The sequence below is a fragment of the Hypomesus nipponensis genome, chromosome 19, assembly GCF_054491055.1.
Source record: "Hypomesus nipponensis isolate SF chromosome 19, ASM5449105v1, whole genome shotgun sequence".
Lineage (NCBI taxonomy): Eukaryota > Metazoa > Chordata > Actinopteri > Osmeriformes > Osmeridae > Hypomesus > Hypomesus nipponensis.
Window position 1 is genome coordinate 4,492,501 of NC_140379.1, and position 27,363 is coordinate 4,519,863.

At 44.4% G+C, this 27,363-nt stretch overlaps 4 protein-coding genes across 4 annotated transcripts in view; 2 read left to right on the forward strand and 2 right to left on the reverse strand.

Moving 5' to 3' along the window:
* fgf7 (fibroblast growth factor 7) overlaps positions 1-5,708 on the forward strand; it is a 6,036-nt gene extending 328 nt beyond the window's left edge. Inside the window, exons 1-3 of the mRNA XM_084682588.1 lie at positions 1-254; positions 5,260-5,366; positions 5,475-5,708. The exon at positions 1-254 is cut by the window's left edge and continues 328 nt beyond it. Coding sequence (XP_084538714.1) covers positions 1-254; positions 5,260-5,366; positions 5,475-5,690 — 577 coding nt within the window. The 3' untranslated portion in view covers positions 5,691-5,708. The remainder of the gene's footprint in view (positions 255-5,259; positions 5,367-5,474) is intronic.
* The window catches only part of LOC146246626 (protein FAM227B-like), a 25,298-nt gene extending 11,896 nt beyond the window's left edge, over positions 1-13,402 (reverse strand). Inside the window, exons 1-9 of the mRNA XM_084681549.1 lie at positions 13,265-13,402; positions 12,888-13,119; positions 12,749-12,792; positions 12,587-12,619; positions 12,287-12,391; positions 11,271-11,369; positions 10,955-11,056; positions 10,713-10,839; positions 10,535-10,627 (exon numbers count right to left, since the gene is read on the reverse strand). Coding sequence (XP_084537675.1) covers positions 10,535-10,627; positions 10,713-10,839; positions 10,955-11,056; positions 11,271-11,369; positions 12,287-12,391; positions 12,587-12,619; positions 12,749-12,792; positions 12,888-13,119; positions 13,265-13,336 — 907 coding nt within the window. The 5' untranslated portion in view covers positions 13,337-13,402. The remainder of the gene's footprint in view (positions 1-10,534; positions 10,628-10,712; positions 10,840-10,954; positions 11,057-11,270; positions 11,370-12,286; positions 12,392-12,586; positions 12,620-12,748; positions 12,793-12,887; positions 13,120-13,264) is intronic.
* Positions 13,403-13,930: 528 nt separating this feature from the next.
* Positions 13,931-16,282, forward strand: dtwd1 (DTW motif tRNA-uridine aminocarboxypropyltransferase 1). Its single transcript, XM_084682008.1, has 5 exons — positions 13,931-14,251; positions 14,385-14,709; positions 14,867-15,010; positions 15,140-15,413; positions 15,586-16,282. The coding sequence occupies exons 2-5, from the start codon at positions 14,401-14,403 to the stop codon at positions 15,813-15,815; spliced, it is 957 nt and encodes a 318-aa protein (XP_084538134.1). The 5' UTR covers positions 13,931-14,251; positions 14,385-14,400; the 3' UTR covers positions 15,816-16,282.
* nnt2 (nicotinamide nucleotide transhydrogenase 2) lies at positions 16,086-26,955 on the reverse strand. The gene is made up of 22 exons (XM_084682007.1): positions 26,836-26,955; positions 26,084-26,247; positions 25,073-25,302; positions 24,689-24,906; positions 24,502-24,589; positions 24,329-24,417; positions 24,001-24,188; positions 23,756-23,889; positions 23,468-23,659; positions 22,864-23,017; positions 22,619-22,780; positions 22,406-22,516; positions 22,099-22,244; positions 21,730-21,925; positions 20,861-21,094; positions 20,129-20,289; positions 19,649-19,828; positions 19,386-19,545; positions 17,976-18,057; positions 17,272-17,390; positions 16,770-16,885; positions 16,086-16,526 (listed from the first exon to the last, which is right to left on the reverse strand). The coding sequence occupies exons 2-22, from the start codon at positions 26,217-26,219 to the stop codon at positions 16,380-16,382; spliced, it is 3,243 nt and encodes a 1,080-aa protein (XP_084538133.1). The 5' UTR covers positions 26,220-26,247; positions 26,836-26,955; the 3' UTR covers positions 16,086-16,379.
* Positions 26,956-27,363: the final 408 nt, after the last annotated feature.

Consider the following 27,363-nt stretch of genomic DNA (forward strand, 5'->3'; position numbering starts at 1 on the left):
AAATGTGCTCTGGGGACTGTACGTGCAAATGATCTTCATGGTGGGCAGCGTGTGTGTGGCCTGCAGTGACCGCACTCCAGAGCAACTGGCCGCCATCATGAACTGCTCCAAGCACGAGCGTCACACCAGGAACTACGACTACATGGAGGGTGGAGACGTGCGCATACGTCAGCTGTTCAGCCGCACGCAGTGGTTCCTCACCATCGACGAGTACGGCAACATCAATGGGACACAAGACTCCACCAACTGTTACAGTAAGACTGCTTTTGTCTTTTTATAATTTGGAAAAAATAAGAAATTAGACTTGTTTCTTATGAAGCGTACAATAAGGTTGGTGTCTTGCTGGTTTATTTACCCGGGTAAGTCACCCGATCACTCAGGTCTCTGTCTGGACTGACTAGATTGATATGGACAGTTAGCACAAGTTGAATTTCAGTTTCAGGGTTTAAGATAATAAAATAAATAAAGCTCAGAAACGGTGAAAACCGTTTTCTGGATTAGAAAGGTTCCCCGAACTGAAAAGAAAAATGCGATTCCGGGCTCAATTGGCTTAGCCTATGTTTAGTTACACAGAGAGAAAGAGAGTTGGCAGACTTCTAGCTTGACTGCTCTTATTGATGAGCTCTGGGCGTAGAGGGACAGTAATGAGTCTTGGGGACGTCAGAGAGGGTCAGACGTGTGTGTCCCGCCCCCCCCCCCCATCCCTCCCCCCTTGGCCCTGCCAGCCGTGTTACTGTCCAGCATTCCTCTCAGCGTAATCACAAGTGTTAATGGGTTATGAGTCTCCGCTGACAAAGGCAACGTGACGGAGGTAAAGTAAAGCAGGTGCGGGCCTTGGCGGGAATCGAGTAAACCGAGGGGGCCGGTCGGCGCCGGGACCAGCACTCTGCCGCGTTTGCTGGCTGACTCAGCCCAGCCAGTGTGACTCAGAGAGGGCTGACGGGGGGAGTGTTTTTAAACAGTGTCAGGGTGAGATAAAATACACGGAATGACTCTGACGTCTGGACATCATTATCCCCGATTATGACTTTTCGACAAGAAAGTAAGCAAACTTTAGAACAGGAGAATAAAGAGTGGCATTATTCAACAGGCGTCATTACAGACTGGTCAGAAGAAGACAAGTGATTGTGGTTGAGGGTCTTCGAGGTAGCTATCATCTCCTATCTGATCGTGCGCCTGGGACTGGAATGCTGGCGTGGCAGAGGATGCCTCAGTGTGGATGGAAAAGATGCTTGCGTAACAATTGGCGATGAAAAGATGAAAAATAGATCCACCCAGATGTGGCTGGCAGTAGCACGTAGAAAGCACACGGCGAGAAAGAGGTTCTCCCCTGAAGACACCAGTGTGGTGCATGAATAACATCAAATAAATCTCCGATTCCTATTTCTCTAGACTGTGCAGACTAACCATGAAAAACCCACTTCATGTAGTCAGAGGCTTGCAGGAGAGAGAAAAAAACAAACTGGAAGCAGCATGACTGTTGGATCCCACAGTCTCTGCTCTCTGAGAACAAAAATATATTGTCCTATTTCAAGAGAGACACTTGTCTGAGCACAGACAGCAGTCTTAGGTTTTTCCCTGCAGCGTGCACTTTGGACTGGAAGTGACTCTCAACGCTCAACACTTTCTCAAAACTAAACAGTGACTAAGGCATTAGTGAAATAAGGCATGACTCATGCTGAAATGTATCTAAGTGCACTTGTACCTGGTCTCTCCCTCTCCCTCTCCCTCTCCCTCTCCCTCTCTCCCTCTCTCTCTCTCTGTCTCTCTCTAAGATTGGCACTCGGCCTCTCAGTGCATTGACACAACCTGACAAACACACACACGTCCTCCGTAGGCAAATGACACCACTAATCCCCCAACCACACAGCCAATTGTAATGTGTGCTGGGAATCACTAACACATGCAGGCCTGAAATAGCCGAGTGGACACAAAGGAGAGTTCTTCACGGCTTGAGGTGTGTGTTACACACAGCACAGGCCAAACTGAGGGAATATGATATTAACTTCTCTCTCCGGTGGTCCCAGCTATGTTATGTCTATGACCGTGGCATAGAATAATCTGGGGTGAGTTTGTGTGTGTCTCCGTCTGGTTGACCTTACAGGACCTGACTCAAACCCTTGCTCCTGACATCATAAAACACATCAGATGAATCTTCGACAAGTCAGGCATTTAATGTAACACATGTGCTTTGGGTGTTGCGTGTTGAATACCAGGAAAACAGGGAACTATGAGCTTTGTCGCATCCTTATTCCTTCACAATTCATTGCAAAATGTGGATCAAATGAACCACAAAAGAAAGGGGGGTAAGATAAATGTGTTCAGTTGGCTTGAACCTCGGATGAACCCAAGTCAAGTTTCAATATCCTCTCTACTATAGGGTGATAAAAGTCCATTTTATTGACACTACTTACTCACAATGATAATGAATCAGGAAGTACGGTATGGTAGTTGTCTGCTGTCACAACAGTTTTTTTTTTTTTTGACTGCACAAAAACTGAAAAAGTATCACTGTCTGTATGTCGTCTCCTCTGTGTGTGCGTTTGACAAGTATCCGCTGGTCCAGAGATCCATTCTTAACAAGGAGCAAATCAAAGCAAGGTGGATGCAGTCTCAACCCTGGGTGGATGGAATTAGGATCACCCACAAATTAGTTTACTAGCCAGGGGCAGGGCCCGATAGAGGAGACAAATCTGTTCAAGCTGGGAGAAGCCTGGCAGGCTTCCTATGTGCTATAGCCCTGACATGTGAGGCCCACATGTGTGCATGTGAGGCCCACATGTGTGCATGTGAGTGAGGACAACTCTTCTTACGTTCACTAAACAGTTGCAGTTGTTACAATGCTCAGCAGTAACAAAGCAAGTGTTTTTTTTTTTTTTTTTTTTTCGTGACTTTTTTTCTGTTGCGAGGGACAGCAGTTCTGTCTGCCTTGCCTTAGACACATCAGTCAAGCTGTCGGAGCACGCAACATCACGTTCACAGGTACAACAGCCGCATGAATAACAGCCTGCGTTATTCATGCTCCCTCCTGGAAGAGGTTCACTCAGGGCTGACCGTGACCATGACAAGCACGCATGGAGCTTCAGCTTTCACGCAAATCTAGCTTGTCATCAGTGTAGGCCTTGATTTATAGGAAACCAAAAATGGGGCCCGGAGCTTTTCTCAAATTAGTCCTGGGAGCCAGGCATTTTACACTGGGGACTCAGGCATTTTACACTGGGGACTCAGGTTAACAAATCCTATCAAGGCTCTGGGGGAGTTTTGTAAGTGTTAATATTTACATAGAATTCTGTGGTATCAAGTAATTATTGAGCGCTGTTTGTGCACTAACATGCAATGCTCTAATAGTAGGTCCACTTCAGCCTCTGACATTGTTGTCATTTGCTCAATCTAAAAAGCTGAGGCTTAAAGAGCTCAACATGAATCTAGATTCCAGCTTTGATGAGGTTCCTGCGTCTGCTTTGAGTTTGAATATCTGTCTGTCTGAAACTCTGTGTCTGTATTTGTCTGTCTGAAACTCTGTGTCTGTATTTGTCTGTCTGAAACTCTGTGTCTGTATTTGTCTGTCTGAAACTCTGTGTCTGTATTTGTCTGTCTGAAACTCTGTGTCTGTATTTGTCTGTCTGAAACTCTGTGTCTGTATTTGTCTGTCTGAAACTCTGTGTCTGTATCTGTCTGTCTGAAACTCTGTGTCTGTATTTGTCTGTCTGAAACTCTGTGTCTGTATCTGTCTGTCTGAAACTCTGTGTCTGTATCTGTCTGTCTGAAACTCTGTGTCTGTATTTGTCTGTCTGAAACTCTGTGTCTGTATTTGTCTGTCTGAAACTCTGTGTCTGTATCTGTCTGTCTGAAACTCTGTGTCTGTATTTGTCTGTCTGAAACTCTGTGTCTGTATCTGTCTGTCTGAAACTCTGTGTCTGTATTTGTCTGTCTGAAACTCTGTGTCTGTATCTGTCTGTCTGAAACTCTGTGTCTGTATCTGTCTGTCTGGGCCACAGAGCAAAAAAAACAGGAGGCGCAACACTGACAATAGACACATGCAGATATGAGCATGCGTGCATGCGTGCATACACACCCACAAACACACACAGAGTATTTTAAATGTAGGCTTCATTGTCAAGCCAGAGGTTTGCCTTTGATGCCACCATGGACAGAATTTACAAAACTCCTCCACTGTCATTTGTACTCAATTATTGTGTTATTATTAAAAACAGCTTTACGAGAAGCTAGTTTTGCTTTCAGACAAAGCCTTGAAAAACACAACGTCCTTTGTGAGCTGGCGAAGTTACAGACAGATACATTGAAACGGCAGACAGGCTTTGATCAACACAGCATCACTTAAAGAGTATAGTATGCTGTGTGGAAGATGCACATGTTTGCCCTAAATCTTTGCCATATATTTACAACTGTGTTTTATTAGCATATTAGCCTTTGGTTAGGAGTTTACAGCTTTTGTTTTTGTCAATATAATGGACACCATCTGACTCACTCAATGTTTAACGATCCAGTAAATTAGAAAATTAATTGTTTAACGTTTTCATAAGAAAGCATACTGTATAGCAAAGTATACTGTAGCTTTTTACACCACTAAATAAAACATATTTTGAACAAATTCCTGCATTCATTATGATAAATATTAATCTAAAAGGCTTACTACAGGGAGTGACCAGACAAATAATGCAGCCTTTGTACACAGAGTGTGCAAAATAATGTTAATTATGATTGTTGATTGTGTTCTTACATGGTATAAAAAGAGAATTTACCTTGTCATAACCTGCCAGACATCAACTTTAAAAAAAAATACTTTTCATGAAAATCCTACAAACTGTAGTTTTAACTTACATCATAAAAACAACCACAAAAGAGGGTTGAGTCGCAGGGCTAAAGTGTAGCGTGCAAAGCACATGCAAGGAGGTAGTTTCCTCACTCCCGAGAGAGGAGGGCTAATCTGCCTCCCATATGTGCCATGGCATGAGCTGTGGTTTGTGTAATGGCCACCCAGACCAGTTAACAGGGCTAGGGAGAAGCCAGGGGGACCGCAGACTGATTAGCCACAGAAACTTCCATCCTGTTGGCTAATGAAGATGAATACTACTGAGATGCGCAGGCCCACGCTGCACTGGTAGCTGGGACAGGCCACCAGTGTTCTGTTTTATCCTGTGACCCTAACCCCCTCAGTCTAACTGTTCTCTTCCCTAACCCAAACTTGTGATGTTTTTCTTCTGTATTTTAACCCTCGTCTTTGTGATTGTCTCCCAGCTATCTTAGAGATCAGGACTGTGTCAGAGGGCGGTGTGCTTGCCATTAAAGGTGTGAAAAGTCAGTACTATATCTCTATGAACCGGACTGGACTGCTGCAAGGCAAGGTAATGTCTCTTTTAAGCAGACATTCATTTATTTTTTGTTTGTTTTTGTAGCCCAATCAAATAAAAAACATATTTGCATTCAGCTTTGTTTTTGTTCCCCCTGCACAGAAAATCTACAATGAAAACTGCAACTTCAAGGAGGTTTTCTTAGAAAACTACTTCAATGCTTACGCCTCAGCGAAGTGGACAAAAAATGGCAAAGAGATGTTTATAGCCCTGTCTCAGAAGGGAAGGCCACTGCGAGGGAAGAGGACCAGGAGGGAGCACATAGCATCTCACTTTATCCCCAGGATGTGCAAAGCGGAGGAGCACAGAGTAGACTGACAGGAGAACATGCACTGAGGAGGAGGAAGAGGAGGAGGAAGAAGAGGGGGGGAGGAGGAGTAAGAGGAGGAGGAGGAGGAAGAGGAACAGGAGGAGGAAGAGGAAATCCCCTGCTGGGATTAAATGACATCAAGGTGAATGAGTGATGGATCCATTAACCATTTCATCATATTATATAACCTGACAAAGAACACTAGGGAAAGTCAAAGAGAAAACTAGAAATGATTTACAAACGTCACCCTCCTTCATGTTGTACATAGAAATGGTTTCTTTGGAGGTTCTAAAATCGCAGTAACAGTGCGCAATTTACACCCACCATTCAAAGGATTTGTACACCGTTAAAAGTCAACTGTAACCTTGTTTGTGAACAAAAACACAGTTAACGTGCCACCTTTGAATGATGGAGTCATTGTTCTTGCTGCACAAAATGTCTGCATGTTTAAATTGTTTGCAGAAAAAGTAGCACGGTAGATTCATATTTTAGAATTAAATGATCTCCAGCTCAATGAACAAAGAAAAAAAAATCTATAATGCCAAAATGGGTTATTTTAACATGCAGAATACACATTCAAATAATTGTAATAATTATTGTTAATATGGAGACAGACCTTTAGTTATACTCCCACATTATAGATAAAGAAGGTTCAAAGCAGGAGTGAACTGAAAGTGAGTTGGCTTGACCAACGTAAAGGAAGCAAGCTGGCCTTGTCTTGTCACTGCGCAGATTCTTAAAGCACACACTACAGCAAAGCCACAAACAGCAGATAAGAGATTTGTACAACAAACAGCAGATAAGAGATTTGTACAACAAATATATTTGTGAAAGGCTGTGCTTAGTCCTTTGTGTTAAAGCTGCTCACTGACTCCATATCCATGTTAAGGTGTGATCTAACAATGCAAGAATATACCGCTGCTACTGCTGATGGGAAAATATCCGGATTAAAATACAGTGTGAAACCCAATTTTAATGTGTATGTTATGGATTGATTTTTTATTTTGTATAAATCATGATTATATAAATTGTTATTGTCGAACTTCATTCTATCCTTTGTGTTAATCAAGTATTTATATGAGGATACCTTTTTTTCTACAATTCATTTTAAGACATTCCATTGTTCACCCAGTTATAATTATGGCTCACTAAACCATTTCAGCAGAACATACAAAGGGACTCATTTATTCAATTTAGTTGTATTTGTTTTCTGAAATAAATGAAAGTAATACTCACATACTCATCTCACTCTCAGCAAAACATGTTAAACCACTCTCGACTTTCATTCAATACGTCTACAATATCTCCATATTGGTATAATAGTTTGTGTTATAATTCAATGTTGTAAGTTATTTGTGTTATTTATATAAAAGCCAAGGATGAGTTCTGTTTATTTGGAGTGTGCCTCATTTCCTAACAATGTGTTCTGATGTGCTTTCAGCAGTGGTTTAAAGTCAGTTGTTTCTCAGTGCTCTGTGTTCCCATTCTGCCACTAACCATGAGCCTCTCGAACAAGGCTACGCACAGGGTATAGCTAATCTTAAAAGAACAATGTAGCCATTCGCAGCCAACACATTTTAAGAATAACACAAATTCTTGAGGTATGCTCTGTGCTGCTGTCATACGGAAAATAAACTGAATTGGATGACTGAACTGTTTTTCATTATCTGCAGACCGACACTGGCAGGTTTTCAAACCTCTTTCCTACAGAGGTGTTCAAACCTAACACAATGCATTATCAAGAACATAGTTGAAATGAACAGATAATATAAAATGTTAATCCATATTAGCCTAAACACAGCCTAAGAATTAGCAGTCCAGTCCTAATGTGATTCCATGAGTTACTGCTATATTGGGTCATGTTACATCATATTCAGATGATAATTTTGATTTACAAAGGAGTAAAGTGTATAGTTTAAATAATAGTAATAATAAGACTATGAGTGTGTCGAGGATCAACTGTCATGTACTTTATTACAGATGACACCAGGCAGAAATGGAAATCTATCATGTTTCAATAATAATCCATTCTCCGTAACAAATTATTAGGCCTACTTTCATACAAAAGACATCAGTACATCATACTATGACTGCTACTACATCATTGCTCCGGTATTACCCGGTTCTTATTTAGTAATTACTAATATTTTTAGAATTGGAAACAAGCTTGTATTTAGAGCCCTTTTCAGAACCCCTTGGAGAACCTTTACAGAACAATGATCTTCATCTGACCTCAACTAAGATTTGGAAGCAAAACCTTTAACTTAAAGAGTTCAAAGATTTCTCTGTAACTGTTGATGTTCCTGAAAAAAGACTGTATAGAGAAACCCGAGAGATATTAACCAGCCCATTTCCTGGCTGATATGACTAACTGACAAGATAATGAAATTCAGTGCCCTTATCTTTAAAAAAGATTAAATACACATTTTGAAGTAAAGTTTGGGAAAACATTAATTTAGATAAGTGTTCTTGTACTATCCAAGATGTATTAAGACATATACATAACAAGTTTCAATCTGATAAGTAAAGCCAAGATGATAATACAAGTCCTGAATATATTCATCTGATGCAGGGAATGATAAAAATATGTAAACACCGCTGAATGTTTGAATAATTCCCTCATAAGTTTATAATTTATTGAGTGAAACTTGATTCCTGTCAGAGTGAAGTTCAGCAGACATGCTGGATGTCTGAGACAGAGACAGAGACAGAGACAGAGAGAGAGAGAGAGAGAGAGACGGAGAGACGGAGAGACGGAGAGACGGAGAGACGGAGAGACGGAGAGACGGAGACGGAGAGACGGAGAGACGGAGACGGAGACGGAGAGACGGAGAGACGGAGACGGAGACGGAGACGGAGACGGAGACAGAGAGGGAGGGAGGGAGACAGAGAGGGAGACAGAGAGGGAGGGAGGGAGGGAGGGAGGGAGGGAGGGAGGGAGGGAGGGAGGGAGGGAGGGAGGGAGGGAGGGAGGGAGGGAGGGAGGGAGGGAGGGAGGGAGGGAGGGAGGGAGGGAGGGAGGGAGGGAGAAAGAGAGAAAGAGAGAAAGAGAGAAAGAGAGAAAGAGAGAAAGAGAGAAAGAGAGAAAGAGAGAAAGAGAGAAAGAGAGAAAGAGACAAAGAGACAAAGAGACAAAGAGAGAAAGAGAAAGAGAAAAAGAGAGAAAGAGAGAAAGAGAGAGGGGGGAGAGATAGAGAGAGAGAGAGTGATAGAGAGAGAGAGAGTGATAGATAGAGAGTGATAGATAGAGATAGAGAGAGAGATAGATAGAGAGTGATAGATAGAGAGTGATAGATAGAGATAGAGAGAGATAGAGATAGAGATAGAGATATAGAGATAGAGATAGAGATAGAGAGAGAGAGAGAGATAGATAGATAGAGAAAAAGAGAGAGAAAAAGAGAGAGAAAAAGAGAGAGAGCGAGAGGCAGAGAGATGAGAGCTTTACCTTCTGTTTGGGTTCACATCTGGCTAAGAGAACTCATGTCAGAAAAGACAGTCAAATTGAGAGACCAAACCCCTGAATAAGTTTGACCCAAACAAAGTCTAAGCAAGGTGAAGGCTTCTGCCAAGTCACGCAAAGTTAGTCTTAGCAGATAATTTGTAACATGCTCAAAATGTAAACACATTTTTGACTCAAGGCTTTGTATTCTCAAAGGACTGGAAGAAGGCTGAAGTCAACAGGAGCTTGTTAGCTTTGTATTGGACAAAGAAATCCTTGGAGTAGACTATTGCTTACAATTTCATTTGACTGAAAAAGGCAATTCTGAGCTATGAGTATTTTTCATTAAACGGTTATCGATACGATCTCTCAAGTCTCAAGTCATCAAATCGAATAAAATCCCTCGCCTTTAAGTCTGGACTGCATTACTTTCTGGGGTCCAAAGCCGCAGAGCACAGGAAGTCGCCAGATCAAAATGCTGAGTCAGGAAACGCATTAGGTCCCTTGATCTGGCAGGAAACATTGAACAGGCCACTAAATATTGTATCGCGAATGCTGTGTTTAACACCACTTTGATTGAAAGAAGTGGTCGCGTAACCCAGATGGCGGCGGGACCTTGGGCAGCGGTGACTGGAGGCGGCATACGTCGATGTAGCACAGTCGAGGCTGCGCTTGTAAAAGTCAAGTGAGGGACGATTTACAGCAATCCAGTGCAACAGTTTAAATGCAGCGGTGGTAGGCCCGAGTTTGCGCCCGTGGACATAGCACGAACACACAGGACCACATGTGTCCTTTAATACCAACAGCATGTGCAGAGTCTGATGGAGGTGGGGGAGTGAGGCAAGGGACAGAGAATGATAGGCAGGGGTGAATGTGTAGCGACATGGGGCAAGTGGAGAAGGCAGTGAAATAGGGGGCTGGGGGCAGGTGAAAACAGTATCAGGGGCCCGGGGGAGAGGCAGACTTGCGGGGGGAGGCAAGGGGGGCATCTGTGGGAGAACCGGGGAGGCCCTGGGAGGCCCAGGCAGCTGAACTTGATACATTTCAAGGCCGTGAACCTTTCTTTCCCCCAGAGGAGCCCTGCAGTTGTGCAACCTGGGGAACTCTTGTGTTTGCAGCCTTAGCACGGAACCCCGAGAACACTAGAACATTCCAACAGCGAGACAGGAGACCCAGACCTCCAGCAGCTCACTACGATTTCACACTTTCTCTGATGACAAATCAAAACCACACTGGGAGATAATCAGTTACATACATAAAAAATCATGCAAAGCTTAGCACTGAGGATCTGGAGATGACACCATCACACACGGGAATGCGTCCACGGAATCAATGGATTCAGTGGGATGTGTACATTCACTGTGGAGTATAAACACACATGCGCACCAACACATTCAGAGTACCGGGACTCACCCCATGTAGACTCGCCCTTGATTTCTCCAGTTCCTTGTGAACTTAACCAGTCCAGGTTCCAGTTTTGCCATGACAACAGGTTGGGCTTCACACCTGAAACATACACAGATCTCTCAAGTAGATTGCACCGAGGAGACCTACTATGGGCCTCATAATAACACACTAGTTTGTTAGTTACCTGATACCCAGAAAGAGATACAGTCAGCCAGGTGTCTCTTGAAGTCACTATTTAGTTGTAGCATTGACTCCGGAAAAGCTCCATAAAATGCTGTGTAAACTGCCTGGGCCAAGCAGTCTGCATACACCTGGCAGACGCACGCACACATACAGACACATTTCTTGTATTTATGACTTTGCTTTTCAGTTGGGATATTGAGATGCACTACATGCCTTTTACTTGTTGAAGCATTGCCCACCAACCATAAATAACTTATCCTTCAGGTCCCTCTGGACTGTTATGAAAAGAGAGACGAAAGCCTTCGCAATGCGGTCAAACAGTTTGTTCTCCTCCTCAGCACTGGGCTTAGAGAGAGTAACAGAATACCCTTTTAGTATGGGAATAGGTGGTATTTATAACAGACAGAATATGCCAGGAACAACTGAAGGGAAAATCTAATGACTGACTCCATTGGAACTGCAGGATATTCTGCAGTGCAGGAATGCTGCAGACAGGCACGCTGCAGAAAGCAGAGCAACACAGCAGACAAGGAGGAATGTTTCAGGAGGTCAGAATTACCTTAAAGCGATGAAGAAAGAACCACCAGAAGGTGTCTCTGAGCACTGCCACAGAGTGACCCGATAAAAAGAACGTCCTCCAGATCTTAAGGAAGCCTGGCTGTAGGGAGGACACACAATACACACAATATCAAAGTATCAAACTTCATCCCTTCACAAGTTCAGACAAGTTCAGGCATCGACAAATTGGAGAGTCCGTTTCTAGGTCTCATTAATAACTCATCTAGGTACAACTTAAGAATCTTAGACATTGGTATCCCACCATACATGTGGTGGATTCATCATGTGAGTCAAGAGCGCAGGATCGCATGCACTGAAAAGGCCACATTCTGTCCACATGTTCTTCACATGCAAGCCTCTATGCGATCTTTTCTCTTTCATAAAAAAGTGTGACAGCTCAGGTATCTCCCAAACTTCACATAACATAACAAGTCTGTTTCATATCACACTGACCACATCTGGCTCTTGGAATGACGACTGAATATTAGTATATGCAGTGATAAATAAACCTTCAACTGGTTTAGCCTGAATTTTTTTTTTTTGTTGTTGTTGTTGTTAAAGAGCCAATATTTGAGAAAGGTCATCTGTGAAACTTGGACTTTGTTAATAAAACAGGACGTTAATAGAAGTATGTTTCTCAGGTTAAGATGATTGGTTACAGAGCCTGCCAGAGGAATTCCCATGTGATTGGAGGGAGGAAAACACTAACCATACCATGGCTGGTCTGCTTTGAAAGACTGCTGTTAGACACTGACAACAACCTTCAAACTCAGGCGGTTTTACTCATTAAAAAGTGGATAAACAGGTATAACAGAGTATAAACAGGGCAAATAATTGGTAAATAATTCACTAAAAGCACGTTTTTGGAATATCTAATTTCCAGTTGTTTGCAACAATGTAACATTGTTCAAAAGTTGTGCAGTAATCTATTTCAGGTTCATTTGAGATAAAGCATGGTACCATAAATTAGTCTCCATCTATGCATTAACATTGAGGTTGTACAAATAACACACCTACATTAAAGCCTTGGGCTTCTGAGACAAAGTGTAAATGTTGAAGGGAGTCAGGGTGTCCAGGGATACCAGTGACTTCTACTTCATCAAATCCTGGATAGTCATAGTCCTGAAAAAATCATTACAAGAAATTCTGTTCATCTTAAATACATCAATGTATATTTACCTCCTCATACATATGTATCTGTCTGGTTCAACATTAAATTTAACACATACAGTTATAAGTTAACAGTGGATGAAAAACAAGGGCTGATACAAATAGAACACTACTGTTGCAAAATAAATAAATAAATAAATAACTCACCCTAATGTCCAGACTTCGTGACACTATCTTACTCTTCAAATAACAAACACAATGGTATTTTGAATTAGTAGTTTTAAGCACTGACGATGGAAATCCTACATATGTAAGGACAAACCTACTGTTGGTGAATTCATTTTTTGTGAGAAAATGTGCATCCTGTACCTTTTCGTTCAATATTGTACGTGCTCTTTCAACATATTCATTATCTGAAATAAATGGAGATAATAATAATATACTTTGTTATTAAAACATAAGTCAAGCTATGATTACTGAATGCAGTGTCAAACGATAAGGAGCTTACACTTGTTGCTGTAAACCAACAGTTTGGCCTCTTTCCTTTGTGCTTGTGACATTATGAACTCATGCTGTTTGATTTTTGACCAAAGCTCTTCAATATCATTAGAAAATGAAGTGTGAATATTATCTGGGAAAGGCACATTCTCTTTAAAATATATATATATATCCTTTGATGAACTGTAACTAATGAAGCTTGATAATTCAATGTTTTCTTCAAAAGTCACAGGCCAGTCAACCTGTAAAAAAAAGTATATGAAGTGTAAGCAACCAATCGCATCAAAACTGCGTCCATTTGAGTAAATCTATTCTACAGTAGAGGCAAACTAGCTCTAACTGTTGGACATGCTCCATTTAGACACTAAATCGAGTATTTTGTCTCACCAATCTTTGATGTCGCATATATTTTTCAAGGCTGTTGATAAGTTCCTCGTCGTCTTCTACATCTTTATCCATTTTTCAAACACATAAGAGACAATGCAATGCTAACTACCCTTTCTGTTTTTGTCAACACCTTACACGTGTTTGGTTGCTGAGCAACAGCCGAACAAGGTGTTGTGTCCCCAGATGCACCCCCACCTGGAAAAGAACCCCCTCGCCGAACTGGCGCACAAACCACTCGAATTAAAAAAGAGAAAGATTTCGTCTCGATATCGCACCCAAAACCCTATACGCGCAGGCTATAACTGCATTTGAAGCGCATGCCTTTGAACCGCCTAAATTGGTACTAAGAAGAGCCATGTGAAATACTTTGAACCTGCTAAACTAAATGCATTTCATTTGATATTCATAGCTGGGGTTTATTTCCTCAGAATGCAATGTCGTGAAGCAAGAAAGGTATTGGTTTGTGTTCGTTTGGAATGACGAGTTTTAAGGATTTCGTGTTGAGAAGAACATAATAGAACATAACTGTTCTTCTATTCTCTTAACAAAAAATGTGAATATGACAAGGTATCTCCCCTCCGTTTGTGGGCGATATAAAGACGAAATTGTTAACTTTTTGTTTCGAGTGGTTTGTGCGGGGCTTTTCCAGGCGGGGTCATCTCGGGGCGCAACACCTGTTTAGACTAGTCGAAAGAACATCCGGCGTAGAAGAAGAACCAACGCATGCTGGCCCAATTCATGCAGATAGCTCTATATCTTACAAAATATGCTTTTGGTTGTCAGATAGCTAAATGATCAACGGCGTCAAGTCACTTGGGCAATAGGTTTTGAGGATAAGGAACAGCGTGCTTGGATCGAAATTCTGTGTTAAGGGGTGCAACACGTTGATAGTTAGCCAAGCTAAGCTAACTGGCTCGCTAGCTTCTTCATACGCTGCAAATCGAGTCCCAGTCATTTCAGCTGCGATATTCAGCCCTGGATAACTAGGTAATCTCAATTGATCTCTCATACTCCAAGTTAGCTATATACCTTTCAGAAACATCTCCCATAAATTCGTGGGATACGTTGTTTAGACTAACCCCTAAAACTAGCCTGTAATGTCTGTGTGTTGTCATTCCAGACAGGACTTGATCAGTATGTCGGGTCCGGGGATTTTGACCAGCACAGATTTGTCAGAACCACCAAAACAAGACACAATCCTGGATGAAGCTCAGAGTCAGGGCTGTCCTGACAACCTCAAAACAGTCTCCAGTAATCCATCTGTCAGACACAAGCATCCTGATCAGCCTCTTCATGGACTGAGTCTTGCTTCCCATGCAGTGCTGGAGAAAGCGCAGCAGAGGGGTAGGGTAAAGTGCTCTAAATGTGGGGGATCAAGGATGTTCTTCTGCTACACATGCTGCTCATTAGTGGGTGTCAGCCACATAGAAATCCCCTCGGTCAAGGTCAGTGAAAGGTTGGGATTCAACCTGATTGTTAACATTGCATGTGTGGGGGTTGGACATAACCGCTTAGTGCAGGCAGCCCACCTTGGAACAGATGAAGAACTCATCTTTCACTCAGCTCTGTATGTTAACAAAACTCTTATACATGTCATTTCAGCTGCCGGTGAAGATTGACATCATCAAGCACCCCAGTGAAGTTGATGGCAAGAGCACTGCTATCCACGCCAAAATCCTTGCTCCTGATGATGTGACCATATACACATACCCCTGCATACCTGAATTTGAAGGTGAAAGGCACAAAGTTAGTTTGCGTTTCCTTGATTTTTTCCATTCTGATTGCGAGTCAGTCGTCATCACAAACACTGTGTTGGGATGAGAGATGAGTGTGACCTTATCATCCACCCTCTCTCTGCTCGGATGCTCTTCCCAGGTGGTGCTGGTGTTCCCTGGTCCTGGATCAGTTTCCATGGAGGACATGAAGCAGCGTTTAAGGCACATGGCTGACAGGAGGTCAGCTGATTCCCCTGAGGAACCACACCCAAAGAGGCTGAGATGTGAGAAGACACCAGCTGAGGATTCAAGGTTAGGGGCCCCACATGTGGCTGAAGGCCCTGGGTCAGGGGCCAGCCCTCTTCTGAGGGTGGTCTTCATCGACAGCACATGGAACCAGACCAACAGAATCATCACAGATGAGCGACTTCAGGGTAATTGTGACAAATTGCTTTTACATCGAGAATGTTTCTCAAAAAGGCTTTCAGCGTTGTACAGTGTTTAGTGGAAACTTACCTCATCCCAGTGTTACGTCAATCATGGCTGTGCTTTGCCACCTGTGTGGGCTTTCCTGCTACATTAAGTCTGAGTTTCTCCTCTGTGCAGCCCTGTTACAGGTAGAGCTCAAGTCTAGGAAGACGTGTTTTTGGCGCCATCAGAAGGGATCACCTGACACTTACCTGGCAACCATTGAAGCCATCTACTATTTCCTGAAGGACTATCATGAGCAGTGCTTGTCTCAGGAGTACAGAGGAGAATATGACAACCTGTTGTTCTTCTATTCCTACCTGCACACCCTCATCACAAAGGCCAAGACTTCTGCAGGAAAACTCTGACATTCTATTTAATATATTTCATGTAAAAGTTCAACTTAAAATCCAACCTCATTGAAACCATAATTGGTTCACGGCTCAAAAAAGGGGCCTCAACAATGTTCCCTTTCTAAATAGTCGAACATGAACTCATTTCAAAACTTCAGTTGAGAGCTTGAGGTGCAAAGACAGTTCTGTATTTGACCAAATACTTTCCTGAGACATCTTACAATGTCTGAAACTGCAGAATAGCTAAATCTTCAGATTGTTGTGTGTAGTCAAAAGACTTCCAAATTTAGTAAACTCTTAAACATTTTTTTATTTACAAATCAGGCAGTACATGCAACTGGGTAGTTTTTCCTCAAATCAATGATTTGAGTGTTTGGCACTTCTGGTAAAACATTGTCAATATTTTTTTACCACTATCAATATTCCTTTACCACTATTGTCATCACATTTACTGGAGGACCCAAATAAACTACTAGACATTCTACATGTTTCTAAAGTGAACAATTATTCCGGCATCTGGATTCAAGAGAAATAAATACATACATGAGGGTAAGCCTATGGGGGGAGTTTGTATTAGTTCTAGTAGTAGGCCTCTCTGATCTTGGCCTGTAGGTTGTCACATGTCTTCTTGGCATCTCCCAGCAGCATGGAAGTGTTTGGCTTGTAGAAGATAGGGTTGTCCACGGCGGCGTACCCCACACCCAAGGTACGCTTCATCACAATCACCTGGAAGAAGGACAGGGCATTTCGCTGAATATACCATATGTGGCAAGGCCCAAACGCATGCCGTTGTGACAATTGGCACCAGTCGGCACATATCTTTCCAAATTCCATATCCATCTAAAACCTTCGAAGCATGCAGGTCATCCTACTCATGGGGTTGTGAGAGTCGAGGGCGTAGAAAGGGGCTGAATGACGTGGAAGCTGTGTGGAATGAGAATTGGGACTGTGTGAAAGGAGGAGACCCACCTGCTTGGACTTCCACACCTCGAGCACGGGCATGCCGGCGATGATGGAGTTAGGATCTTCCTGTGCTGCTGAGTTCACGGTGTCGTTGGCACCAATAACCAGCGTCAGATCCGTCTCTGCCCATCAAACACGGTCAGATAAATAACTATATTGTTCTATTAGACACTGAAAGGCGCACTGATCTGAGGCGTACGCAAGCAGCATGATCGGGTTTCCCCCGCATATCTCCCTCTCATAAACAGAACCATGTGTCTTCAACTGACTGCCTGGTTGCTATGAAAACAGCCGGTTGCCCCGATACATGGCATGTCTAAACATCATTACGCAATGAACATTACTGGCTCTGTACTAAAGATGAAAGGATCTGTATTTATTACATGTTCTGATTGAGTGGAACCACCGCCCTGTCTCGTGACTGATATAGATATGAAAGATCTATTTTCTCTCTACAGGCAAACAAACTAAAGCTTTCCAGTCAATAAGTCAGAGTGTCTGGGGTTACCTGGGAAGTCATTATTGATCTCATCCATCTCCAGGACGACATCGTAGGGAACACCAGCCTCAGCCAGCAGCACATTCAACTGGCCAGGCATACGACCTGCTACAGGGTGGATACCAAACCTGCCCACACAAAATCACAGGTGCTCTGTCGTTAAATACAAATAAAAAAAAACATTTGCTACAGGGTAACATTCTGTTCACTTAAAACTCTAAACAGAGGAACAGCATAAAATGTGTGTATTCCCTTCATGAGCAAGCCAGATGATCATGAAAATGATTTTGTTGAGTGATTTTTCTTTAGATCAGAAAACCCCTGGTCCTGATTATCCACAGGATCAGGTCCAGAACACTTCTGGTCTCTTCTCAGTCTTCCCCTGCCCTCATAAATACTGTCTGGAACTTCTCCAATAGAGCTTCACAGCTTTGCACTTAATTTAGATAGATGTTTCCCAGTGTAATACATCAGGCCCAGATCTATTTTCTCTGTCTTTCTATGACTGTTCAAAACCAGGAAAGGGTTTGTTAGTTGAAGCAATTGTGAAAGTCAATGAAAGATTAATCAGGAACACGGATCGTTTCAGTCCTTATCTCATAGCGTAGTGTGGGGAGGATGTGCCATGCCCTGCACACGTAAACAACACGCGAGTTAGGCAGTGAATGATGGCAGGGAGGTGAACCAGGAGTGTATAGGTGTAGCAGACCCACCTGACTGTCTTGCCCTGTTCTGTCAGCATCTTCACCATGTCTGCAATAGGATACTGGGCCTTTGCCGCACACAGACCCCAACCTGGACAAAAACACAACCAACACACAGCCTGGGAATCACTTTAGGAGGGCGAAAGACCCCAATATCCTAACATTTCTGTCTCCTGGTTCCGTTTGTCTGAATTCAGACAGAGCCAATACCTCCGTCGGTGTGTGTTGCCAATCGTGCAGTGTCTTGTGTAAACCCAGCCTGACCCTGGTGGTCAAGTACCTGGGTGGAGGTCAGAGGTGAGCACTCCATGCTGCAACAGTAGTAGAGCTCTGCTATAATCATGTCCCTTTGGAAGAGTTCAATCCCATAACCCTTAACCGGTACACCCTGACCCACACAGGGCAATTACAGCCTTCTGCGCCATCATGTTCCTGGGACACACTGTTATAGAGTCTGACTCAGTGTATCATCATGGTTCATTCTCCCCCTCGAGGCAGTAATCACATCAATGTGTTTAACCTGACTGTTTTGTCCTTTACTGATGTTCCAAACAAATTTTCGGGAAACGAGGCAAGCTGTGGGTTTTGAACATGGTCCTTAATGGCCGAGTTATTTTCGACTCACTGACTTTTTTGATGAATGTCCTTTTTTTGGTTTTCAAACTAATAAAAATCCATCCTCTAAATCAGTAAATCAATTGAGGCGTACTGCTGCAGCCAACTCTCGCTCTCTTTTTGATTCATAGCAACCCCATTGCCAAACTTTAACCCTAACATACTAAACTATTTGTCCGTATTTGGCAGTATGTAAGCAGTTCGATTGGCAGGACATGCTTTGTATCTCTAAGTGTAAACACTGCCAGGGAAGTTGGGACTGTTTGGCTGAAGGGAACAATATGAGTGTAGTGCTGGAGATTGGCTGGGACAGTGTGTTTGTGTGTGTCGAAGGTCATACTTAGACAAACAGCTCCCTCTTATGGTGAACATATGCATCTGGTCAGGCTTAACCACTAACAAGGGTAATAAGTACATTGATATTAATTCCGAAGCCATCGTATTCTCACAATTACCTAAATACTGACCTAAAAACGACTTTCCCATTCACCTGCAATCGTTTGTTATTTACCAATTGTAAAAACAACTAAAATCCGATGGTTTGGAAATCAAGTCTGATAAAACACTGGAGAACTGGTATAGCACCTTCATCTGGACTGCAGAGTAAAACACACACACACAGCCCTGCAGTAATACAGTCTGACGGAACACGTGTGTACGATTACAATCTCTTTGATCTCGATCCAAACTTCTATCTCCTCCTTGCATGGCCAGTGGATATTGTGTGTGTCACAGGGGTGACTGACCCCATGCCTGAAGAGACTCTTTACTGACCCGCATGCGCACGCGTGCGTGTGTGTGTACCTGGTGTGATAATAATGCTGCTGGCCTCTTTGATCAACTCGATGGACTGGTCCACGTTGACCTCAGTGTGGGTGCCAACAATCTCCATGGGTTTACCCCCTGCTGTGGTGGTGGTCCCATAGCCTCCCAAGATCACATTGGGCAGAGATCGGTTCATGGCCTGGGAAGAGGGCGGAACAAATAATGAAGAAGAATTTAAAATATATTTGTACACAACGTGTGCACGTGTGTGTGTGTGTGTGTGTGTGTGTGTGTACACTCACCACACACATAATGTAGGAAAGAATGGCACCCGAGGAACCAATCAGAGCTCCAACAATGGTCATGAGGTTGTTGTCCAACAGGAATCCTTCTGCACAGAGGGCCCAACCAGAGTAGCTGTTCAACACAGTGATGACCACGGGCATGTCAGCGCCCCCTATGGCCGCGGTCAGTGTCACACCCTGCAGCGACAATCACATGTTAATTCCATGAGAGAGTTGTTCATTTACACACACACACACACACACAGAGAGCGAGAGAGCGAGCGAGAGAGCGAGCGAGAGAGCGAGCGAGAGAGCGAGCGAGAGAGCGAGAGAGAGCGAGAGAGAGCGAGAGAGAGCGAGACAGACAAAGACAGAGAGAGAGACAATGACAAGCAAGAAACGGCCCAGGTTGGAATCAAACCCAGGCCTGTGCGGCAAGGCCTTAGCCCATGTGGCCCCCAGAAGTTCTTCTTCTTCTTTGAGGCCTGCAGCTCTTACCATGATGGTGGAGAGGCCTGACACTCCCACGAGGCAGCCCATGCCTGTGGTGTAGCTGGTGCTGAGCATGAAGGGCACCATGCCACCCATGGACGCCGCCATCAAACCAGCATTCAGCATGTGGCGCCCCGGCAACAGCAGGGGGGCAGAGTTCAGAACGCCTGAAACCAGGGAACGTCCCAACATGAATTAGAACAGTACATGCTAGAGAGCGCACCAGATTCCATCCAGTCTTTTCCTGGACTGAGAAAAGAGATGGCCCAGTTGCACTTCTCAGGCTTTTTGCAGGGTCTCTGAGCTCACAGGAATGTCCTTCTCAGTCCAACCCCACTATTGGGGTTCACTGTCTTACATCCAGAGCTCAGACAGCAGCCCTCCGCAAAGAACTGCCAGTTGTTCTGTCAAGACCAGCCCACAAGAGAACCACACACACACGACTATAACTAAGCCATGATTTAGAAGAGGGATCTTTAGCTTTGGCAATATCAAAAGATGTAATCAGCACCAGAAGACAAGAGAACTTACGAGGTGTGTGTGTGAATGCGTATGTATGCACAAGTGCATGTCTTTATAGTACAGCATTCACTGCACTCAGAAACTTGCTGGGAGCAAACGGTTAACAATGTGAACTCTGGATTGAATGGAATAATGAATGTACCCAATACTGCTCATGTTCAATAATAAAAATACAGACGAGATTTAATGTCATCGTTTTCCAGAGAGTCCCAATACCTTGCAGCTTGCCGTAGGCTATCAGTGACCCGCTGAAGGTGACCCCTCCGATGTAGGTCCCCAGGTAGGCCACGGTCTTGACCATGTTGGCTGCTGGGTGCGTCTCCAGGTGGGGGAACTCGATCATGTACTCTGCTACGCAGGTGAGCACAGCTGCCAGACCCACGAGGCTGTGGAAGGCTGCCACCAGCTGAGGCAGGTCTGTGATCTCGATACGCTTGGCAATGGTCAGACCTAGGGACCAACACACACACACAGATGAAAACCTTTGTTCCGTCCCCCCCCCCCCCACAGTTTGAGGAGTTTACCCATCTATCACACATACTTTTACCCAACCAACACAAAGTAAAATATATTTATATAGATGGGGTGAAAATATATCACCTGTTTTCAATTCCCTTTGTATCCATAATGGGCATTAAGTTCAAAGACAGCCAAATTGTCTGGAGTCACGCTCAAAACGTGTTGTCAAAAAGCACCAAAAAAATAACTACTTCTCAGGAGGATACGGTTACCGTAAACACACTTGCTTTGGTGTGTGTATCCAGACAGAGAATAACATAATTCATCACATTTCTATCAAACATCCCTGAAACAGTTCTTTACAGACATAACGAAGATATCAACAATATCATCTACGTCTTGACAGGGTGATTGATGTTCAATCGTACACTGCGAAACCCATTCCATAATCATAGTAAAACGAACGCAATTGCGTGCTAGCAAGTTAACTGATTTATCACGGCTTTCCCTCCAGATCTAAACAGTGGTACTGGGTTACAGGGAAAACATCTGACCTTTTTATATAGTATTCCTTTATTGTTTCCTCTGTATCAGTGATGCTGTGGGGCAGAAGGGTGGCAACCTACCCAGTGTTCCTCCAGAGGCCATGGCCAGAGACATCTGGGACAGGAGCTCAGGGGAGGGCTTCAGGGCACCTAGGGTGGCAGCGATGCCCCCAGCCACTCCCATCATGCCCAGGGTGTTGCCCAAGCGACTCGTGCGTTGGGCTGACAGACCGGCCAGCGCACCCACACAGCACATTCCCGAGCCCAAATACATCATCTAGAAAACAAGCCAGCAAAAACAAATAAGCTTCTAAACACGTTCTGCAAAACAGAAACTATTTGTAACCTTCCTCTCTTTGAATATTACCCCCCCCCCCCCATCCCCATCCCCCAGCATAGCAAATATGAATCTGGTAAGATGTCTCAAGCCCAGTGGAAATGCTGCAGCACCTGCTCGATGCTGTACCCAGCTGCGACTGAAGCTCCATAGCCTCCTATGAAGGCAGCTCCTGGCAGCGCATACAGGTAGTTATACTCTGGCGGATCTGTGGGCCGCTTAAACATGTCCAGCATCCTCTGTGTGATCTGAAAACCACCTACACACACACACACACACACACACACACAGTAAATTGGAAAACGGCAAAAGATAAATAATAGAGAAGCTGATTCTTGTGATCTTTGGTAAAATAATATTGTTTTTTTGCAAATGTTTACATCACAGTTATTTCATGTGTTTGCATGAGTGGAGTCAGACCGGCAATGTTGATGGAAGACACGAAACAAGCTGCCAGAGCCAAGCTCTGAGGGAGAGAGGAGGGGGTGAGGCCACCCCCCATCAGAACCAGACCTCCCACCGCTGTCAGACCTGAAACACACAATAACCACAAATCTGTCTGAGCGGAATGCCTACCGGCCAATGAAAACTCATTCCAGATCTATGGTTTGGATTCCGTTTCCGCCCTCTGACCTGAGATAGCATTGGTGACGGACATGAGTGGGGAGTGCAACGCAGGGGTCACACCCCACACGGTGTGGTATCCAACGATCCCGGCTAAACCAAACGTCGTCACCATCTGACTGAAGGCCGCGTTAGGAGCGACGATACCCAGAGCCAAGCACGTAGACAGCCCTGCAAAAGACAAAAAGTACACAGTTAGCGTTTGTGCACGTGTGTATGCGACTAGTGTGTGTGTGTGTGTGTGTGTGTCTGACCTGTAGTGTAGACACCAGCGGAGCTCAGAGTGCGTCTGAAGGGGGAGATCTCAGCTTCCTTCTCTGCATTCAGTTCTGCGATGGTCTTGTGTTTGACAGGGGCTGCAGGGGGCGCTGTCTTAGGGAGGGGGGATGGAAACAGGTTCTTGCCCTCCTGGATACACAGAACCAGGAACAGAGGTTAAACAAGGAGGTTGTGTCGTGGAACTGTGCCATGCTAAATTAGATGATTTAGTTTTGAATCCCGAAGTGATGGTCAATAGTCAAATTGGGTAACGTTCAATTCTTGTTTTTAACAACAATAATTGAACCGTTTGGAGAACAATTCTTTCAAAGAATAATGTTCACATCTTTCAGGAATAGTTTAGTACAGGGTAAGCAGATATGTTACATACCTGCTCTTTCTGCTCTCAATAATGTGTCAAGGTCAGAACTTGTACAAAACGACATTAAAAAATAATTCATAACATTCCCAATCCTTGTTACAGTTCCAACTATAAAGGAGTTATCTGGTGCCAGTTTGGCTGGTCTCCCTGGCACAGCGGAATAAAAACACATTTCCTCTGAGGGAGGGAGGGAGGGGCGTGTTCCATGTAAACAATACCTGCATGACCAGTGTTCCTCGGATCACATGGGCGACTGTCCCGTAGTCAAACTCATCAGTGGGCTCGTAATGGAAGTAGTCCTTATCTGGGCTGATGGCCTTGAGCAGCTTCAGCACGTTGTTGGAGTACAGGGTGCTGGCCTGGGTGGGCATGCGGCTGGGCAGGTCGGTATATCCGATGTGTGTGACGCCCTGGAAACAAACCCCCCCAAAAAAAAATCTTTAAAAGAAGGTCTACTCTGGGTATACTCCCGTTCTTCCAATGCGACAGCATCGCTAGGACCTCACGTTGTACACGTGCAGTTCCCCCGGCTTGGTGGTCTCAATGTTACCCCCAGCCTCTGAAGCCAGGTCCACCACCACAGAGCCATCCTTCATCGACTCCACCATTTCCTTCTTGATCAGGATGGGAGCTCGCTTGCCTTGGGACAAAGGGAGAAGGTAACAAAGATGGGGATGAATGGATGGAGACGGGGGGGGGGGGGGGAAGGAGAGTCGAAAAATAAAGGACAGAGAAGGAGGGGCTTAGTTACCTGGAATAAGAGCAGTGCTGATGACGATATCCACATCTTTGCACTGCTTGGCGAACAGAGCCATTTCAGCCTCAATGAACTCCTTCGACATCTCCTTTGCATAGCCACCGACACCATCTCCAGACTCTGCCACATTCACCTCCAGAGGCTCCGCCCCAAACGACTTAAATTGCTCCAGGGCTGCCGGCCTAAAATGCGCGTCAAATATACATTTCAGAAGTAGCATACAGCTAACATGGTAAAGCTAACGCTCAAAAATGGTCAAACTAAAACGCTAAACCAACGCTCATCATGGCTCAAGACCAGTCAGACAACGAGAGTACTGTACCTGGTGTCAAACCCTCTGACAATGGCTCCCATAGACTTAGCTGCTCCTGCTGCGGCCAAGCCAGCCACCCCACCACCAATAACCAAGACCTGCCGGCAGTAACACGCCACATGACATCCCACTTTCTACCAACTATGTTTAGGTTTTGTTTTCCCAATTGTACGGTGGGTTACCTTAGCTGGGGGTACTTTTCCTGCCGCAGTGATCTGACCAGTGAAGAATCTGCCAAAGTGGTTTGCAGCCAGAACCACAGATTTGTACCTGCACAACAAAAGGACAGATTTGTACCTGCACAACAAAAGGACGTGCCCAAGTCCCCACGTGCTCGTGAGTGAGTCCATGCAAGGGTGTGTCCTTTACCCTGCGATGTTGGCCATGGAGCTGAGGGCATCAAAGCCCTGTGCGATGGTGACTCGGGGCACCTGGTCCATGGCCAGCACGTTGCTCTGCCTCTCTGCCAGTTTAGACATCAGCTCAGGGTTCTGAGCAGGGTAGATGAAGCTAACCAAGGTGGACTTGGGCTTCAGAAGATCTGCCTCGTGAGTCCCCAGGGCCTCATTTAAGACAGGGGCCCGAACCTGCGTTAAAACAATTCAAATAATTTAAATCGGCACTTTGATCATCGATAGAACTCCAACTTCTCTCTCTCTCTCTCTCTCTCTCTCTCTCAACATAATCTGAGTGGTGAGACAAAGCTTCGCTTTGTCAGTTCCGCTGCCAGTTCGAATAGGTCGAGACACTGACCTTGAGGACCAGGTCTGAGCCGAACGCCCCCTTGGTGTCTGTGATTGTGGCCCCAGCCTCTACATACATCTGGTCGGAGAACTTTGCCTCATCTCCTGCGCCGCTCTCCACCTGCACGCTGAAGCCCTGCTTGACCAGGGCCTGAACGCCCACGGGCGACAGCGCCACACGACGCTCATTTAGAAAGGTCTCCTTAGGGACACCAACCACCAGGTCCTTGTACAGCACACCTGGGGAAACAAACCTGCAGCCTCAGATTCACATTGCATGCCGATGTGTACATACAGCTTGGTTGCAACGGGGGCATACATAGGTCATATAAACCCTTAGAAATCTTTCATTTGTTCAGCGCCATCTTGGGCAGATTAGAAGGATTCACTCTGGTTGGAAGCATTGCATGAGTTCAGTGACAAGAAGGTCTGGTTGAGCTTTCCCTGTTTTATGCTACTCCTCATAACAGGGCAGCATGCATGTACAACTGAGAGTGGTAGGGTACAGGCTTGGTGGAGTCCAGTTTCAAATAGTTCTCCATACATGGCTTGATGACCTCGCTAGTGCAGAGACATTATTAGCAGCTGATTGGCTCTGAGCCAGTTTCCATGGAGAGGCCTGCATTGCCTCTCCAGGCAAGTGTTAAACTACCCTTGAAGCGCAAGAGAAACTTCAAAAACTTCCAAACGCACAAGACACACCGCTTTGTGCACTACTGCCGACTGACCCGCAGGGAAAGTGTTTATATGCAGAAACAAACACAGAGAATCAAGACTTACATTTCACCTTTAACTGACCTCTCGCGTTTGCACGGGAAATAGAGCTGAGTATAAACTAGACATGTTTGTGTGAGTGCCTAGCTATTTTTGGTAAGTTTACCCACAGCCTTGTGCAAACATTTCCAGTCTTAATTCAGCTGTAAAGAGTGTTTCATCGTCGCTCAACAATGATACAGAAGGAGACACCTAACTACTCCAGGCTGAACCACTGCAGACTTAAAGATACAAGGCAGTAACTTACCTTTGTTAGCCTGCTGGTCCCACAGCACAGGGTATGTCCTGAAACATCTCCTCCCGGTCTGATGAACCTTCTTCCGGACACCCTGCTGGAACAAGGTGACAGAGGATCCGGAGACACAACGCAGCAGGGTCGACATGGCTTCTGTGGGAGCTGCCCCTAGCCAACTTTTCACGACACAAACACACAGATAAGATCCACTCAACTTCGGCTTTCAAATCACAAAGCACATTTCACTTTCCCCCAAAGAATCCTAAGCCCCAACACACACACACACACACTTTGCTGCAAGGCCTAGAGACAGCAGTGTGACATTTCAGCTCTCCAGGACAAGCACATACGGGCCCAGGGTTGGTTACACATGCCAGACAAGTTCGCGAGATCTGGAAATATGACGGTGAAGTGGAAATGTGCCAAGACCCTCCTGCTACCCAAGGCACAGCTGCACAAGCAGAGAGATTATACACACGGTATGTTATGAGCACAGGCAGTACAGGAGCACAGGGACAAAGTAATTCCACTGACACGCACGCACACAAACGCTTGTCTTCTGTTGCTGTCCAAAAAACAATTAGCATAACATGCGTACATGGTGTATTATACTTAATTCATATCTGCAAAAACGTAACGGTTTCATTCATATCATTTCATTCATTGTCTGAGTACACAAGTGGCATTGCTGTCCAATGGACTTACAAACTTTTCATGATATCATAAAATGTCACGACAATAGCCATAAGATTACTCGCACTAACCTTGTATGCCTCTAGTCTTATTTTCCTCACCACCTGTAAGACCCTGGAGCTGTTGCTCTTGAGCTGCACCTGACCTAAATTGGTCTATCAGTGTTTGGCCAGGACAGCACAGCGACCTTCACGTTAGGAACAGGAAGAGAAAGTGATGTTTCGAAATCGCACTTTTATCTCAGTAATAATAGTATACCATGTGATCCCACTCACAATGACAATTAAACGTGTCACATGTGCTTCTTTATAAGTATGTAACTTTAGGGATGATGACGAATAAAACAGAATTGTCAATGCGAAACATTTCTCAAGGAGAATGTCAAGTGTCTGCATATTTAATGTGCAAATTAGCTATATGTATGTTTATATAATTTTTTCAATAAACTACAACAATGTCTGAGGTGCAGTTGCATACTTTGTACGTTTTGAATATTGTATTCCATATATATTTTTAAAGCTGTCCGACTAAAATTAAACCATGTTCAACTTTGATTACTTTTTATCTATGCTTTTTATGCAGGAAGAAACTAAAATAGA